Source organism: Scomber japonicus, chromosome 16 (assembly GCF_027409825.1).
Source record: "Scomber japonicus isolate fScoJap1 chromosome 16, fScoJap1.pri, whole genome shotgun sequence".
In the NCBI taxonomy this organism is placed as follows: Eukaryota; Metazoa; Chordata; class Actinopteri; order Scombriformes; family Scombridae; genus Scomber; species Scomber japonicus.
Window position 1 is genome coordinate 17,868,100 of NC_070593.1, and position 18,535 is coordinate 17,886,634.

General features: G+C 39.8%; 1 protein-coding gene across 1 annotated transcript; it reads left to right on the forward strand.

Annotated features, from left to right (window-relative positions):
- The first annotated feature begins 1,169 nt into the window (after positions 1 to 1,169).
- On the forward strand, positions 1,170 to 17,676 carry flvcr2a (FLVCR heme transporter 2a). The gene is made up of 9 exons (XM_053335164.1): positions 1,170 to 1,751; positions 9,945 to 10,086; positions 11,757 to 11,897; positions 12,750 to 12,817; positions 13,135 to 13,238; positions 14,803 to 14,913; positions 16,011 to 16,116; positions 16,229 to 16,340; positions 17,395 to 17,676. The coding sequence occupies exons 1-9, from the start codon at positions 1,170 to 1,172 to the stop codon at positions 17,484 to 17,486; spliced, it is 1,458 nt and encodes a 485-aa protein (XP_053191139.1). The 3' UTR covers positions 17,487 to 17,676.
- Positions 17,677 to 18,535: the final 859 nt, after the last annotated feature.

An 18,535-nucleotide genomic window follows, 5' to 3' on the forward strand; every position in this document is an offset into this window, starting at 1 on the left:
ATAAGTTTGAATGTATTATTATGTGTTATGTATTAACATTTGTATTTAGTTGTGCAAGGTGTATTTAATAGGGACAGATACAGTGACAAGACAAACTGAGAACATCCAATGCAACTCTCATAGTGTTTATAGTTGATGTTAGTCTGTCTCTAGAAGGGCTCCTGTGAAAAGAAGGTAAAGTGATGACCAAAATATACAATAAAACACACATTTAGTAGTAAATAATATTCTGGTAAACATTACCATCTGGTGGTCAGTAGCAGCACTGATAAATCCTCTTTTTTTAATCAGCTTCACACTATTCCTGGCAGAAATTTTATTTAAAACATATTTACTATTATTCTCGACAGTTTCTCCACAAGGTATGGTTCATATTGATGTGTTCCTGCAGGTTGAAGGGTTTAATTTCACCAGATAATTCTACACAAATTACAACACTGGAAAGGCTGATATTTGATGCTTCATGAAGTAATACAATATATTTATTTTTTGGTTCACTTCATTGCACAAGAACAAGTTGTCAGCATGTACTGAGCAACAGCAAACAACAAGGCATTCATTGTGCTTACAAGGAAGGATTTAACAGATTAACAACGTGATGACTGAGGCGAGTGAAACCAAACAATACATGTCAAAATATCTGTACTTTTTTGTGGTGGTGGATTGATATTTTGCAGCAGGAGAGTCAGTTAAAATATGCAGCAATAATGACTTTTTTTCTTTATTTTTCTGTTGACTTGCTTTCCTGTAACTCCCAGTTATCAGTCGGTGTCATTTCTTATCTCAGCAGCTGGGTGGAGTAAAAGTCTCTACCAGCCTGTACTATAAAGAGGATTTCTCAGACAGCTCTAATATTGAATGAACTTCTGGAAAGCAGTCAGTTCTTTGGAATTAAGGTATCTGCTAAGTCTACTATGCAGCCAAGTCCTTTTATAAGGACAAATGAACCAAATAGGTGTATTTTTTAGACTTATTGAGAGAATTATTTAAGAAGTTAATGGTACAAAGGTGAAAGCCTACTTGCTATTTTTCCATTATTGTAAGCACTTTTTTTCTTTTTCTTTTTTTTTTTTTGATTGTTGGTTTTCAAGACCCACTTGTGTAGGCTACTGCATTGGAAGAGGACTTATTTACCCTTCTAAGTGCGCTCATTTGAACTGAAGCAGAAAATGGGAGACAGTAAGCGGGACTCTGAGGACAGGAGCGCACAGATAACGGAGAATGGTCCACATCCAGCAGCCAAAGCTCCAGACGCCGCGGAACAAATTGAATGCACCAGCATCCCAAACGGTGGCGGTGGCTCCACGGCCACTACGCGTTTATACAAGAGGCGCTGGGCCATCGTATTCTTGTTCAGCGCCTACTCCCTGAGCAACGCGTACCAATGGATCCAGTACGGGATCATCAGCAACATCATTATGAAGTTCTACAACGTGGACTTGTTCGCTGTAGACTGGCTGTCCATGATCTACATGCTAACCTACATCCCCTTCATCTTCCCGGTCACCTGGCTCCTGGATAAGAAAGGGCTGCGCGTAACTGCGCTGGTGGCCAACGCGCTCAACTGCGCCGGGACATGGATCAAGGTGGCCAGCGCCAGACCCGACCTGTTCGGGGTGACCATGCTTGCACAGTTCGCAAGTTCTCTATCCCAGGTCTTCATCCTCGGGATGCCCTCCCGCCTGGCTTCAGTGTGGTTCGGCGCGGATGAGGTTTCCACCGCCTGCTCCATTGGCGTTTTTGGGAATCAGGTAAACTGACCTCTGATGCCAAAGGCAAAGACTCGCTGTAACACACCTTTAAATCTATAAATGTGATTAGATTTGTCCCCAGAATCCTCCAAGAAGTATTTTAATTGAATTGTTTTTAAGTAAATGAAGAGCTAGTATGTAGTGGGATCCTGTGGTAGTAATGTCATTATATTACCACAGTTAGACTATCTTCTGACACATGGCTCCCCTACACCAGGGCCGTTGTTAATATTCTACATTAGTGGTAAAAAATTAACAATTAATGAAATACCAACTGACATGAAATGAACCTCATACTTGGTCCTGTTTAAAACTGGGCATTTGAGCTTCTCATTGGATGAATTGAGTGAAATGCCAGTTTGCACTTGGACCAGATGATCCGTGGAGCTCCTTAAACTTACTCTAGAAAATATTTTAGTTAAAGCTTTAAAGCTTATTAAAAAGCAAGTAGTGATAGCAAACATTCTAATATTGTGAGTGATGGGTTACCTAGTAAATTGTATGATTGACAGCTTGCGTCCATAACGGTTCCTAATGATGTTCAACTGCTGGCCCTTTTCCAGTGTGCCACACACGCATATGTACTTATTTCGACTCCTATCTCTGATACCTGCCTGTCTTTCATCACTTTACTGAACAAGGATTCTGCAAACAGCCTCTCTCTCTCTCTCTCTCTCTCTCTCTCTCTCTCTCTGTGTGTGTGTGTGTGTGTGTATGTGTGTGTGTGTGTGTGTGTGTGTGTGTGTGTGTGTGTGTTTGTCTTTCTATGTTTGGGAGGACCACTCCCACTTTAAAACCGACGCTCAAAGAGAAAGAGCAATTTGAGGGTTGGTTTTAAGGTTAATATTAGGATTAGGTTATTATTGTTAAGTCAATGATTGTCCTTACAAGGACATAAAGAAAAAAAAGAAAGAAAGAAAGAAAGAAAGAAGAGAGAGAGTGTGTGTGTGTGTGTGTGTGTGTGTGTGTGTGTGTGTGTGTGTATGTGTGTGTGTGTGTGTGTGTGTGTGTGTGTGTGTGTGTGTCCTAGGCTACTTTTGGGGACAATTTTCAGACTTCGGACCAGTAAAGTGGGGACGGCTTGCCCAATTGTAGACACATGTCCCCATCTGGGAAAAAGCTGATTTGAGGAATGTAACTCTGTGTGATGTCACCAAAACATGATCTGAAATGTGTATGTGTGAGAGGATGTGGTAAAGTTTATCTGCGTTTTCACAGCGTCTGCTAACCTTGAGAGAAGCTACTGAGAGTTCATGTTTTTTTTCTTACTCTTTTGGCACATTTTGAGTGTCAGGTCCATAACCAGGTCCATAACCTTGTCATTTCATGTTCTTAGGGACAGATTTTGTCTTCAAGAAAAATAGCCTATCATAGGAGTGAATTAGGAAAACATTGTCATTTACAGATTTAAAAACTTTTGTAGACACTCATAATGCTTGTGCTTCTATTCACATTCATTTTAGGAAATCCTGTGTCTACCACTAAAAGGATGACATCATTATTCTTCATAAGCCCTCCTCAGACACCACATTGTGTCATTTATTTGTGCCGGGACACATATATGTTAAAACAGTTTGTTTTGAGGGTGTCAGCCAGATGGGAAATGACGTAATCACTGTCTGCACTATTTCGCCATCTTCTGCTGGTACAGTGCATTAATTCACTGTAGTAGTGGTAGTAGTAGTGTAACAATGCAGCCGCGCTCCAGGTATGGTACATTGATGATTTTTATATTGTTTGTATATTTTGTAGTTTTTAGTTTTGAAAAGAAATCCTCTCATATCAATAGTAGGGTCTGTTTACACTTCAGGGTAATGAATAATATAATATCTGGCTTTAAGGAATAGCCTGAAGGAGGATCATGGGACTACTTATAGTTCGAAATACCGAAAGTGTTTTAGGAGCGGAGAAAATCATTCTTAAGTAGTTTTATGATAGGTGTATCTGGAGTGTATAAGCGTTTTATTGAGCTGTTTTTGCGGAAGTAAAGGCGACTGCGGTGCCAGCAAAGCAATCTCGGTGAATCAACTATACAGCACTGTGCCTGACGCAAAGTACTGTGAGACTGTGTCATGAATTGATTTCGGATGATAGGACTTTAAGATTGTCTGAGAGTAGAAGCCGTGAAGTGCATGTGGGGCAGCAGTTTCAATATGGTGAAGGATCGGTGTTGGTTCTCCTTTTCTTCCCTTCACTCCTTCCATTCATGGGCTTTTTCTTCATGTAGCCTAGGCAGAGGTGCTCTAAGGCTGGAGACAACAGGGGCTCCACAGTACTGGTGTTGGAAATTTCCAGTCTGTTCAAGCTGCTTAAATCAGTGGTTCTTAAACGTTTTCACGTCAAGGACCTCTAAACTGACACAAATTAGACCAGCCCCCCACATCTGATAAGATTTTTGCTTTTGGTGTTTTATTACTTAAAGTGTATGAAACCCATTCTCAACATAGTCATACATAGTCATTGTGTTACTCATGAAGGGAAAATAAATAATTGTTAGTCACAGCCTTTATTAGAACACAAATGAAAGAGATATGATCTTATTAATAAACATATACTATGTCAGCTACAGTGTCCCAAACATACTTAAATGTGTTTGAAATCTAGAGGGGAGTACATAAAATGAAATGTTTCTCATGTTATTTGAAAATGTAGAATGATCAAGTTAGTTACACAATCAGCTCATGAAAGTAAAGATGATATATAAAAGAGCAGAAACAATTCATCAAATAGTCTGTTGATAGGAAAACAACTGGACACAATTTTGATAACTTAAGTAATTTATCAAGTAAAAATAAATTGAATATAACAAGCAATTTGAAGACATCACTTTGGGCTTTGGAGACCCGTGATGGGCATTTGTCACAATTTCCTCAAACAGCCATTTGAGTGGTTAAGTAAAAGTGTATCCTGAAAAAAACCTTTTTGTCAAGAATTCTTGATCAAATAATTTCTCACAAAAAGTGGAATGATTTTATTTAGTGATCGGCATGAATGCAATAATCATGAATGATTATTCTGATTTGACCACACTAGGGTTGTTCAATAAAACACTTTCCTGAGTTTAACAAAGTGGTGACATGTAGCCCCAGTTTCCACTATGGTCAATCACCATAAACTCACTATTTAGTGTCCCAGACATCATATCAGCAATCTGCAACACTAGACATCTTACTTCCACCTCACAAATTCCTTTCCAGCTTGTTGACAGACTTTCCTCAGGTCGAGGATGTTGGTGTTATCTTCATTAACATGGTCAAACGTCAGATATCACAGGCTGCTCTATTGAGGTCTTAATTCTTAAAAGAGTCAAAGCCCTCTTATTATGATGCTAGTGTATCATGTGTGAGAAAGTGGCGGCAACATTCAAAGTATAAGTGAGTCTTAAGTCCAAAGTAAGCCCAAAGTCTCAATTTGGACATTATCTGTAGAGGCCTAATCATTGACATATTTAACATCCGTGACCCCCGTGACCTCTGTACAGCCGCTGACCTAATCATTTATCACAACAACTAAATTCAAAAGTCAGTACCTCATGTTTTCTCATGTTGTTGCAAACTGTATGAAATACAGAGAATTAATTACAACAACAGATGAGTACTTTTTGTCCTCCACTCACAGCTTCTTGCTTTGCAATAAGTGAAACAGAACAGCTCTGAAGCATTGGCTAACACTTTACAATTGACTCAACTTGTGTTTACATTAAATACCATGTTGCTTATGTTCTAAACAAGTGTTTCATATGTTAGATTTAGTGTAAGTTATTACAGTCAACATGTAAACAGAGAGCATAAGGACAGTGATATGGTTTTCATTTTTGTGGATGGTGCTGATTACGGTACAAACCTGGTAAATAATTTGCAAGGCCTAGTAAATTTGTCGTCTAATGAGCAATTAGAAATGTTTTTCATTTGTAGAATTACTTACTTTTGTCCCCTAAAATTTGGAGACAGTGTGTAATCATACGCTGTAAGTCCAGTGTGCTGGAGTACAGAGCCAGCACAACAAAAATATGTCACTGTAGTAATACTTTCTGACTGACTGTGAGTGTAACCAACTTTTTAAATCAGCCAGCTTCAGGCCTGTCAGTGTCAGATGATGTTATATAAAGTGATTGGGCATAAGCAAATCCAATTTATGAACCACAAACACTCTAATAACTTTTCTTCAAACTGTGGGATATTGTCACCTTGTGTTAGAGCACAGAGGTGTACTTCCTACAACCACAACCACCCAGTGCTGTCATTGTAAAAACCTGATTCATACTCTTGTAAAACAAAAGGTGTATGCTTACAGTTTGACAGACTACTGTTAATGTTTAAGGCTTTATTCTCACATATGGGATGTGATGATTTGATGATGGTAATAAATTGTTTATGGGTGCATGCAGAGTAAGGACTTTTCCACCACTTTACGTCACTGTTGTCATATAGCCTACAGGTATTTGCACTAGACTGCAGGTAAGGCACCTAAACGTATTTGCTTTACATTATTTGCTTTGAGTCTATTTGCACAATCAGTTGATGTTGTAGTTTGGTGCTTCACGATTCTTCTGTCTTTCGCCTTTTCTTTTACTTTTCTGTTTTTTGATGAACTTGGGGTCTTTGTTAAGCATCACTCTGAATGGACTTTAGCTCATGTGAACAGATGTGTGAGTGTCATGTGCCTAACTCAACACAGGTTGAGCGCCTGCTATCAGGTGATATTTGATGCCATGACACAAGCTGGAAGGTGGAGTTTGAAATGAGAAGTAGAAACCATCACATGACCCTTGGATTGTTGGTTACAGGAACAAACAGGCGAGCTTTGACACTGGCAGTCAGGTATGTAGCTGTTGGAGCTTTCAACACCGCTCATTATATTTAAGCACCGAACCTGCTAAATAGGTTGAAGTAATGAACAGTAATGTCTGATTTTTGCACACCAGGCAAGCTTGTTTACGATCAGCATGTAGGAAGTACCTGCTGGGTTTGGGAGGGGCAAGTCAGGTAAATTAACACAGTGTTAAGAGAGTGGCTTTACTCTTCCCTCCAGCTGTTGAGTGTCCCTGAAGCTTGAAGGAAACGGGGAGTGTTGACCAACATGAGCGGTCAGGATTTATTCTCTCATGAGTGGAAGGATGGAAAGGATGGTTTGTCTCCTCTTACAAGAAATGAAAGAACCAATTTGGGAGAATATGACCCCCACATGTCTCTGGGAGGAGGCAGTGTCACTTCAGAGGAGTCCGTCCTGGACCCCGACGACCCTCCTCCACTGATGGATACCAGATTGTACAAACGGCGTTGGGTCATGCTCTTCCTCTTCTTCATCTACTCCATGAGCAATGGCTTCATGTGGCTGCAGTACAGCATCATCAGCAACATCTTCATGCGCTTCTATGGCATCAACACCATGGCCATTAACTGGCTCTCCATGATCTATTGCTTCACCTACATCCCTCTCATCCTGCCTGTCATGTGGCTGCTCGACAACCGAGGTCTCAGGGACATCGTGGTGGTGGGCGCGGGCTTCAACTGCATTGGAGCTTGGATCAAGACGAGCACGGCCCACCCCGACATGTTTGCCATGACTTTCTTCGGCCAGTTTATGTGCTCAGTGGCCACAGTTTATATCCTGGGCATCCCATCCAGACTTGCGTCCCTGTGGTTTGGGCAGCAGGAGGTGTCCACCGCCTGTTCCATTGGCGTTCTGGGAAACCAGGTGTGTCTCTGTTTACCTGTCTGGCTTGAACCATCTTTGGCAATGTGTGTGTGATGTCATATTGGTGTCAAAGGAACAGTATATGTGTGTTGGTCAGTGTGAGAGAATGAAAGATGAGAGAAAATTCTGTCACCTTTTTTCTGAGGCAGCATATGTGAAAGGCAATGTGTTAATAACAGGCAGGTACATGTTATGTCACATCTGCCATCTTCAATGCTTGACTGAGCCTCTCTGTTACTGTTCTTTGTTGTTCTTCTTCTTGAGTCAGCTGATTTATCAAAGTGAATCATTGATGCCAGGAGAGAAAAATTACTGCTGCTTCAGCTTCTGACAGCGAGGGGATCCATGATGCATGCTAATTGCAGAAGCTAGCACTTAATACGTGCGTACACTGTTAGTTTCAGTTCTATAAGAGTTACCACAGAATTTAGTTTTTGTCACATGCCTACCAACACGCTACATGGGAAAATGAAAGTAAGGGACTTTTTTTTGTATCAGCTATATTTGAGCACAGCTGAGTATTTGCTTACAGTTTCATTTAGGTTATTTCCAAATGTCAAAGAAGACTTTGATTCATTTAATTCCTTTACTTACACAATGCCACACATTTTAGAAACATCTGAAACGCACACATTTTTAATAGAAAGCAAGCAAGCATATTTTCTGAACCATAAAGTAAAACCAGGGTTGAAAATGTCCTAGCAATAACTTGGTTGTGGAGGAAATTTTTTTTTTTGGCCAAATCCAGTATAAAAAAGGTTCTTTGATTTTTGATTTGCTACACAACACACAGTCACAGTATACACAGGCAACAGGTGTTTGCCAAAGAGGTTGAAGGTAAAGAAGCAAGCAGAAGATTTATCTCACTAAAAACAGTAGATTCCGGTATCGTCTAATTGTAAAGTGACTTCCTTATGTCTATATGTGTGTGGTTTGTTCTTCCTAGTCAGGGGATATTACGTGGGATGGCGTCATCTGGAGTCATTTCTAGAAGGGAGAATCTGGGTTCATAATCAATGTAACATAAATGATTCTTTGAGTACAAGCCAGTATAAACAGTTGGTGGATGTTGTACAGGCAGAACAGGTGTTTATGTATTTAGGTTAAATATGGATGTCCTGTGATCATGCCACAATCTTTAACACGATGCGTAAACACTGACCCTCAAAAGACCTCCCACCACGTTGTTTTTCCATCACTTGAAGTGTGTCCTCTCTCACCTGCGTGAGACCAAACACTGCACACCGGTCATTGTCAGGCATGTTTTTGTTTTGTGACTCGGTCCTGCTCCCCACAGCTGCACATAAAAAGAACACATTGTTGTTGATGTTCACTCGCTCACCACGACTTTATTCCTTTTGGCTCCGATCGTGAACAAGATACTTCCAAGTTTTCAGGCTGAAGTAGTTTACATATCCCCAAGGATGTTTAGAAATAGTTCATATTCACACAAAAATGAGTAGGAATTTCTTTGAAGATCAAACAGATGAACATATTTTGTGCCAAAAGAAGCTTCATAAGAGAGGCAATTCTTGATTTGGACCAATTGAATAATTTTGCATATTTCTGACAAGTTATTAAAGCTGGAAATCCACAACACATAGGGATGCAATGGGTTTATATGCTTCGTATATGTAACAGTGAGCAAAGTTGCCGTAGAGATCTTTTATAGGCTCCTGTGAGTATCTTAAAAAGCCTTCTCTAGCAGAATGAGCACAAGGTAAGTTAACAATCATTCAAGCAGATCATACTAGATATTTAACATCAATATGTCAAATGTAAAGTGTGTCCGTGTAATGTGGAGGATAACAGGTACAGCTCCAGAGGTCATGGTGTATCATTCTTGGAGGACTGCTGACTGGTTTGTTCCTCCTGCTGGAACATGTCACATCTTCTGCCCTTTCCCTTCTCTCACCTTTCCCCTAGAGCGGAGGGACCTCGACCGGTGGCCCCTCTGGGAAATTCTCGATGCTGTAGGAAGCTGAGGAAGTAGGCACTACTCATGTGGTATTCAAATTTGGAAAGTTTAGTTACCCCCCCATTTGTCCCGAAATCCTCTAGAATTGTTGTTGGACTCTGAGGGTGGGATGGGCGTGTTACTTTCATTTCACAAGAACTATAACCCCCTTGCATCATAGGAAATAAGTTTGTATCACTGGTGAGTTTACAATACTGGGTATACCATCACTCACACATGTCAAACAGTCAAATCTTTTGTTGTAACAATTTGTTTTCAAGGCAGCATAAAACTTACTTTAGGTTCAGTGTAAGCTTCAACTCCCTTTTTCTTTTCTGATTCTTTATTTCAACCTTTTTGCACTTTTATATTAAAACCTTCCCCCTTTAATGATGTGTATTTACTGTATGTGTGAGTCTATGAGTGTGTGTGTGTGTGTGTGTGTGTGTGTGTGTGTGTGTGTGTGTGTGTGTGTGTCTGTAGTTGTCAGCTGAAAGCGACACAGAGTCACATTTAAAATTTGTGCCTCCCACCCACAGATGGGTATTGCCATCGGATTCCTGATCCCACCCATCCTTGTGCCTAATGTGGACGATATGAACGAGCTGGCGTACCACATCAAAATCATGTTCTACATCAGTGCTGGAGTGGCCACCGTCATCTTCGTCCTTGTCGTCATCGGTAAGTCTTCAAGAGAAGATAACTATTCCCATTCAAAGGTTCATAGAGTGGTTAAGAGCTGTCTGGGCTCTTTGTTCTCTCATGCAGTAAAAGCCCAGTGCAACTGTCAAACAGTGTAGCTCCCACAGTCATGTTGGGGAAATACAGAGAGAGTCAAATTGACAGTTTGTGCTTTCCCGTGACAGCGACTGTAACAAAGCTGTCCCTTACAGTAATGCCAATTGGACTTTTTAGTTGTCTTTGTAATGATACTTTCCAATGAGCACCAACAATTCTCTCAAAGCATTTTTGCAACATTGGGGTTCGTTGTTTGACAATTCCTTTTGACATTTTTTATGTGGTCAGGCTGTTTTTATGTGGTCAGGCTGTTTTTATGTGGTCAGGCTGTTTTTATGTGGTCAGGCTGTTAGGGATTTTTTATCTGGTTGTTGGGCTCCTGCGGCAGCACTACTGGAAAGCTGAGTGTGTAGAGATGTGTAGAGAGACTGAAAACTCAACAGCATTGGCATCCACTAGACGAGCAGCTACAGTAATTGCTGTAATTGTCCACCTTTTTGATGAGATGTGTTCAGACATGATGTGAAATGCAAGCAGGAACTCTGGGTTGTGGAAGTGTTTTATTAAATCAACTTCCCCACTAAGCTCTGTTAAATTCATCTTTCGCCTCCATCAACGACTAAAACTCTCTGACAGTCAGAGAAGCATCCCATTATTTATGTTAGACACGAGATCCTTGGTTGACAATCATAGCTTAGAGCCTGTGTGAGGTCAAAGTTTGTTGACTCAAAGTCTTATTCATATGATAAAGTTCCAACTTTCTTTGTTTTTCTTCACGAGCTGACAGTAAGGAATATTTAGAAAATCAGCAGCCAAAAGAAGTCAGAAGTCTCTGGCAGAAATGACTCACAGTAAATACACGTTTACTTATTCTTATCCATCAGCTGGTATAAGTGGAGCCTAATTACTATTTTCATGTTATTATTGCTTTGGCTCTGCACCTTGTGTTAGTCACGATTTAATAATCATTTTAATAAATTCTTCTGATATATATAATATACAGCGCTCTATGTCACAGAACCACATGCTGAAAAAATCCAGTAGACAGATTTTGCAAAGTATTAAAAACTTTTTAAACAGTTAATCCAGAAATCCAGAAATTTACAGTGTTTAGCTTTACACAACTCCTCTTCAGCTCAGCATTTTTCAAAAGTTAGAAACCGCTCTATAGAGGCAAGCAATTGCAACAGGAAAAGAGAAATAGCTAAAAAACAGCATGCAAACAATTCAACTTAAGCTAATAAGAGTCTAATGTGAAAAACCTGATAACGGTTGTTTGCTGTTAGGCTGTTGACTTATTGACAACAGATGTGTCAAATAGATGGCTAGAAAACAGTGTAGCTGCATATGATGATGTTATTATCTTATCTTCTAAAGAATGTCCAATCCTGCCTTGCTGTTACAAACACACAAACACACACATACACACACACACACACACACACACACACACACACACACACACACACACACACACACACACACACACACACACACACACACACACACACACACACACAAACACAAAAAACGTCTTTCAGGGGAGAGAAAACTAGCCATCTCATTAAGTCATCTCATAGTGTATCGTCTATTCTGCTGTGTGTGTTTTCCAGTGTTTCAGGAGAAACCAGAAGTCCCTCCATCGCAGGCCCAGGCTCAGGCCAGAAGTATTCCCCCTGATGAGTATTCCTACACAGCTTCCATTTTGAGGCTTCTGCGCAACAAACCTTTCATGCTCCTGGTAGTCAGCTATGGTGGGTCTGTAAACATGTCTGAACAGGTTGAACAGAAACTCAATGATAGCCTCATGTCTGTAGGAACCAGCCATTAGGTGTTTTATTTACAGCTTAAACCACCTGTTTATTGATTGATTTATTGTTTGTTCATTCAGTCAATAGTTTAGTCTATGTAATCCTCTACAACTGAAGATAAACTGCAAGTGTTGTTGTCCAATCCACAGTGCAAAACCCAAATGTGTTTAATACACAGCAATATGAATCTACTACTAGGAGTATTTTATTTTTTTATTTTAGGATATCATAAAAAAAAACAGAGGTGAAAGTTTGACACAGATCTGACACATAATCGTGAATGTGCTTGTGTCATGGTGGTGTCTTCATTACATCATTGGGACAAGCCGGGACAAGCAGGTCATCATGTGTTCCATCACCTCACTTTTATCACTTGTAGCTTAGATGTTGCGATATTGAGGTGAAAGGTAACAAAGATGTAAAAGCCTCAACATAGATTTTTAGCATTTTTTCACTCTGACTGTTTAAAAACCCAAAGGTCACCATTTAATGATTATGTTAATGATTGGGCAGTGTAAAGAATATTAAATTAGTCTGGATATATGTACCCTCTGGACATCAGGACAATCAGAGTTTAAGGCCCCTTTGTGTTTAGAGAGAGGCACCGATGGACAAGTGTTCTAGTATACACTTTAATGCTATTAGCCAATCATTGACAATGTCTGAAGGCCACTACAGACTTGATGTGAGAGGCTGTCAACAGTGTTTTTAGGGGTCTGCATCTGGTCCCATCTGGACCTTCCCCTTTCCCTACAGGTCCACTCAGAATAGACTATTTTCTTTTGTCGTCTTCAGGGCTGAATGTCGGCTGCTTCTATGCTGTTTCCACCTTGTTGAACCGAATGATCATTGAACATTATCCTGTAAGTCCCGGTGTTACTTCCTTACATCCTCTATTTACATGAACTTTTTTCTTACTGTCTTTGCTCTCAGTTTCTTCCCTCCTCCCCCCTTCTTTTAATACCATGTGCTTAGTGCCGCTAAGCCCAGCTCCAAGATATTTGTAATACTTGTTTGACAGTGATGACTAGAAAACTGGCGAGGAGATGACCTTGAGTGTGAGACTCTGGTTGTTATGGCTTAGAGCTTACAGGACAAGATAACTGCAGCATGCTAAATGTCACCAATGTCTTATACAGTCTGTAAAACCCAAAATGTCATTGTTGGTTTTTCCTCTCAGGGTGAAGAGGTAAATGCCGGGAGAATCGGTCTGACTATTGTCATTGCTGGCATGGTGGGATCCCTCATATGTGGCATTTGGCTGGACAAGACTAAAACCTATAAGTAAGATATTTGTATAAAGAACATTGTTTTCTATTGAGCGTAAAGACAATTCAATGTGTGACCATAACCTGTTTTAGTAAAGGTCCAAGGCTCTGAGACAAAACAAAACTACACATTTTCCTTGTAGCTTTACTTCCTTTATTCGGCTTTAAAAAGAATCGGAACCTCTAATCATGGTGCTATAATTCAACATCATTTTCAGTTTTCAGGATCAACAGTTGCTCTTGTTTGCTGTGGTGTTAGTCGTGCTTTAAAATGTGGACTCCTCATATGAATGTCTTTGATCGTTCGTTCTCAGGGAGATGTCTGAGTGAATTAAAGCTTTTGTTCAAAGTGGGCGCAGATGAGAAGCCAGCGGAACTGAGTTTTCTATCTGAGGTCCCTCTCTGCTTATCTGAGCTGACAGGCTCTACTCCACTGGTCCTCCCCAGGCCGCATCTCAGGCCTCGTGCAGCCGCGTTAAACATGGAAAACAGTAACAATCCGATCTTTAGAAGTGGAAGTATCTGATCGCTTTGTGATCACAGACAGTGTCCTTTTTGTTTTGTTCGACAGCTTTTTTTGGGGGGGGGGGGTCAGGCTTCTGAGTCTTTGGTACACAATGTTCAGTTATCTGGCATGCAAACTATTATGACTAGATAAAATCCTCATCGCTCAGATTCCTTACATGCCATCAGGATGCTTAGCTGTCAAAGCAGTCAAGGCCCACATCATGTTGTTGACCCTCACTCTCCCATTGTCCTATGTGGGAGAGAGTCAAAGGACTATGTTATATTAACAAAAATGTTTGGGAGCAATATTTTACGCGTGGTTGTACAAGAGACAGCTTCACCAGAGTAAGCTTGTTTGTGCAGATGGTCCGGGTTATGACGAGGGGTCTAACCCTAACCCAATTGATAGTCAAACTTTGCACTCCAGCAGCAGAAATCTGTAGTATATAATCTCAAATAATGTTTTTATGTGAAGTAATACTTAAGAATAAAAAAACAAACGAAAGCACATTTTTTGCAGTGGCAGTTTGGTGTTAATATTTTCAGTTATTGTAGGCTGTGATTATACAAATACAACAGATGAACATGAAAGGATCCATGTTGAATGTGGTGGAGAAGAGTCATTGATTTAGACATTCCCAGTGCTCCTAATTTAACCATGTTGGTTGTACATTTTAGTTTAGCTTCTTACAGTGAAGTGAGTTGCTGCCAAAACAGTTGATACAATAAGTTTCCTTTCAAATTCTATCTTTCTTTTACAATTTGAAATGTAGACTGCAGATTATCAGACGTTTTCTTTCCTGAACTCCCAATTAGCTTTTAGAAAGCTGCGTATTCATGAAGTCTTTGTGTTAAATGATGTTGCAGGATTTACTTGTTCTGATCGGCTCTGGCATGTAACAAATGTAAGCCCAGTTGTAAGGATTCAGATTCTTAAGTATTTGTGTAAAAGTCAAATCTGATTACATTGGATTTCTCAGGTGATTTAGAGTTTTAGTCTTTTTAGTCTTTCTGTGTAGCAAATTAGGTCTGCTGTATGTGAATGCATTGATATTCTTTTCCTCTCTCTTCAGGCAAACCACCCTCACTGTGTATATCCTGTCTTTGGTTGCAATGCTGGTGTATGCCTTCACCCTCAACCAGGGTCACCTGTGGGTGGTGTTTCTCACAGCTGGACTTTTAGGGTAAGTAAAGTAAAGGCCTCGGAGGCTTGTTGCTGCCACACCCACCAACCTGTATAAAGCATGTATAAATGCTGTGTGGAATGTAAAATCAACAGCAAACATGTGATAACGTGATTGTATTCTGACTAGCAAATATGTGGAAATATTTGGTACATTTCAAATCTTTGTGCCTTTTTATCAACATCTTTGTGTATTTACTGCCAGCTTAAGAAACATGACGTGGAAAAGGAGTGTCAGCTATTTCTGCATGAGGATAAACAGGACTCCTGTAGTTCCCTAAAATCTCTTTAATATTTGAGAACCTGAGTTAAGACTTTCTCGTCTTAGCAGGGAGGCTTTGAATGAAAGACGTTAATCTAATAACGAAGGTGATTATACATTTATATCAAGATTGTTTTTAATTTGCAAGATCACCAGTTAAAGTGCTTGATTTTACCATATACCAATAATGTCAAGGACTTGAATTTTGCTGAATATTACCTCAAAGTCCTAAAAATGTAATTGAATTTCATAAGCAACTCACAGTATATTGGTAATACTGGAGAAGATAATCCGGCTATAAACTGAATAATACATAAGAAGTCATAGTTAGGAGCCCTTACAGTACCTCTAAGGTGTTTTTATTTGGTCTGATGACACAGTCTATTAAACCTGATGTTGTGATGAGATGAATAATGTGTGTCACGTTTGATTTTCTTCTCTTTGATTTTGCCAGTTTTTAAAGTTGTGCTAAACATTGTGATGAGGCTGTACTGTAGGTTATGTTACTCTGCTTCTCTCCACTCTGGTACGAGAGCTGCTTAGTCAAAGCAAAATTAATGCTTCTCCGACTCCCAAGTCCACGTGCTTTGTCCTCACAATTATTGCTATTTATGGTAAGCTGATTATGCCTCTATCTGGTTTCCATAGCAATTCCTTCTTGTGGGTTTCATTTCAGGATGTATTATACAGCAACATACGCTTGCCCTACTTTGAAATGTGTGAAACTGTTTCGTGATCCTTCGTTAGGATGAAAACTGAACACACAATTAAAAAATAAACTACTGCAAATCGCACACTTTTTAGTCTTTTATTTGACTTTGGGTGTCTGTTTTCAGCCTCTTCATGACAGGATACCTTCCTCTGGGCTTTGAGTTTGCAGTCGAGCTCACTTATCCAGAATCAGAGGGAACCTCATCTGGACTTCTCAACTGTTCAGCTCAGGTCGGTAACTTCAACACAGTCACAGCTGGCCACAATAACTCTGTTTAAGACAACACAAGAGAAAGAAAGGATGGATTAGGAGCTGTAAACATTTCATTACATCCTATTTCAGATCTTTGGAATCATTTTCACCATCTCCCAAGGGAAGATCATTGATAAATGGGGCACTTTAGCAGGAAATATCTTCCTGTCTATCTTTCTGCTAATAGGAACAATAATTACAGGTAAGTTATTGTATTGAATTGATTTGAATTGAATGCCTTTATTGTCATTGTACATTACAGTACAACAAGATTAAGAGTGCTACTTCACTGTGGTACACACATACAGCAGATAAATAGATACAGCAATACATAATAAATACAACAAATGTACAATCAATAAACAATTTAAAAGGCAGAACAGGTGTTCATATGTTTGTTTAATGAGGTTATAGTGTATGGATAGAAACAGGTTAATCTGGTGGTTCTGGATTTGATGATCAGGGTGTGATTTATCCTTAATGATGTTTGTAGTGCTTGAGAGAATGTTTGCAATGTCTGACAGACATTATTGACTGTTCTTCTGTTTCCTTAGTGTGCCTTCTAAAAACACAGCACCACATATTAACAGGAACTTTTAACACCTGATGCATTTCAGTGATTACAGTGCGAATGTTTTTACCACTTTTTAGTAGGCAGTTTCTGTGTGTGTGTGTTTGTGGGGGGGGGGGGGGGGGGGGCGTTCATTACTAAGGGCAGATGTTTAAGTTTTGTTGTCATCATTACACTAATTGTCAGGACCTGTACGCTTGTCGGTAAGTATCTTCTTCCATATGATGAGGCTGCCATCTAGTGGCTGAATGAATGACATTGTTTTATTAAAAGCATTATTAAATGAAAAATGTAGTACTTCAGCTTGTTATTTAATGCTCCATATCATACACCTGTTTAATACCAGAAAACAATGCTCTTTTTCTTTTAAAACAAGTTTTGAAGCCATTTGTGATTGTTACTGCTTGCATACATCAGGTGTGCATTAAAACTCTTTCTAACAACTAATTTATCTGATAGAAAACCTGCAAATTCATCACTTTTCTAAATGATATAAGTGGTATTAAACATGGAACAGAACTGAGGAGCTGTTTGTTAGTTTGATAATTAACACCATATTTCACATTTTGCAATTTTTCTTGCAATACAGTGTGTCAAAATCAAATCCACATTTAAACAGAAAAGCTACCACAGCAATAAATACCATAACAGAAGCTTTTTCCATTCTCCTCCGTGTCTGTCACAGGATTAATCAAGTCTGACCTCAGACGGCAGAAGGCCAACCTGCAGGCCGAGGTGCAGACAGTGAGTGTAAGTACATGTGTGTGCGCTGCATGAAGTCAGCGGTGGTATCTTCACATCCCTGTGGAGAGGGCATGTGTTAGATGCCGCTCTGGTTTGAGGCTGAATTCACTCTGCTGGCTGCTTCTCTGCAGTTTTCACACTGCAGTGCACTGCTTCACAAGAGTGAATGCAAGAGTTGGACTGCACTGTTTGGTGGAAACCTTCTTTTTCATCACACTAAAAAACATCCTCTCTTCTGTTTTTCAAAAAGCACAACTCTGCTTTGTCTGACAGCTCTCCAACGCGCTCTAACAGCATGTTTTATGAACTTTGGCTATAAAATCCTAATTTTGGTTTAACACTTATGGACATGTGCTTTTTTGTCATATGGGTGCAGTTGACAGCTGTCAAACAGATATCTGCAAATCTGCAAAAATCACTTTTGGTAGATAAAAAGCAGGTTTAATTTATTATATGCACTATTAAAAACAAATTAAAGCATAATTTTGGTTAATCTCTCACATTTATGGACAATAAAAATAAAATTCAGTAAAACAAAAAATAAACCCTGGTGGCATTCAGCTGCTTTGAAATGCGGCAATATATGCCATTTTAAACAAATTCTTATTTCACAATATGTTTGCTCTGCAGCTCAGCTTGTTTCCTTGTTGTTTAAAAGAACTTTGGGACCTCTTTTGCTGTCTTTCGTCCTCGTTCTAACAATGCAAACGCAACTAAAATGGAACGCTCTGGTAATCCTGCACACTAACAGAGTTTAAATAAGATACACTTAGTTTATCATGAGACAGTTACAGTCAGTTGTTAGAAATGAGTAGGCATGTAATTCCATCAAAATATTCAAAGGTATTTTTAAAGCTACTCTGCAGGTAGCTAGGTATAGGTGGCAGGCAATGTAGTTTGGTGTGCAGTGGTTTCTGGGAGCAGACTGGTGGTGGCGGTGGTGGTGGTGGTAGAGGAGATGGTGGAAGATGAGGAGGTCCCTCAGGGGCCCCTCAGAGGTGTGACACCCAAGCTATTGTTCCAGTCTACAGGCTCCGTGCAGGACTACGGGGCCACAGCGTCTGGCAGCCACTGGCAGCGGC

Excerpts from the sequence above, each read along its gene's own strand:
- flvcr2a (XM_053335164.1), top strand. The coding sequence starts at position 1,170 with ATGGGAGACAGTAAGCGGGACTCTGAGGACAGGAGCGCACAGATAACG. Across the intron at positions 11,898-12,749 it reads GCTCCTGGTAGTCAGCTATG|GGCTGAATGTCGGCTGCTTC; the intron begins GTGGGTCTGTAA and ends TGTCGTCTTCAG. Across the intron at positions 13,239-14,802 it reads GACAAGACTAAAACCTATAA|GCAAACCACCCTCACTGTGT; the intron begins GTAAGATATTTG and ends CTCTCTCTTCAG.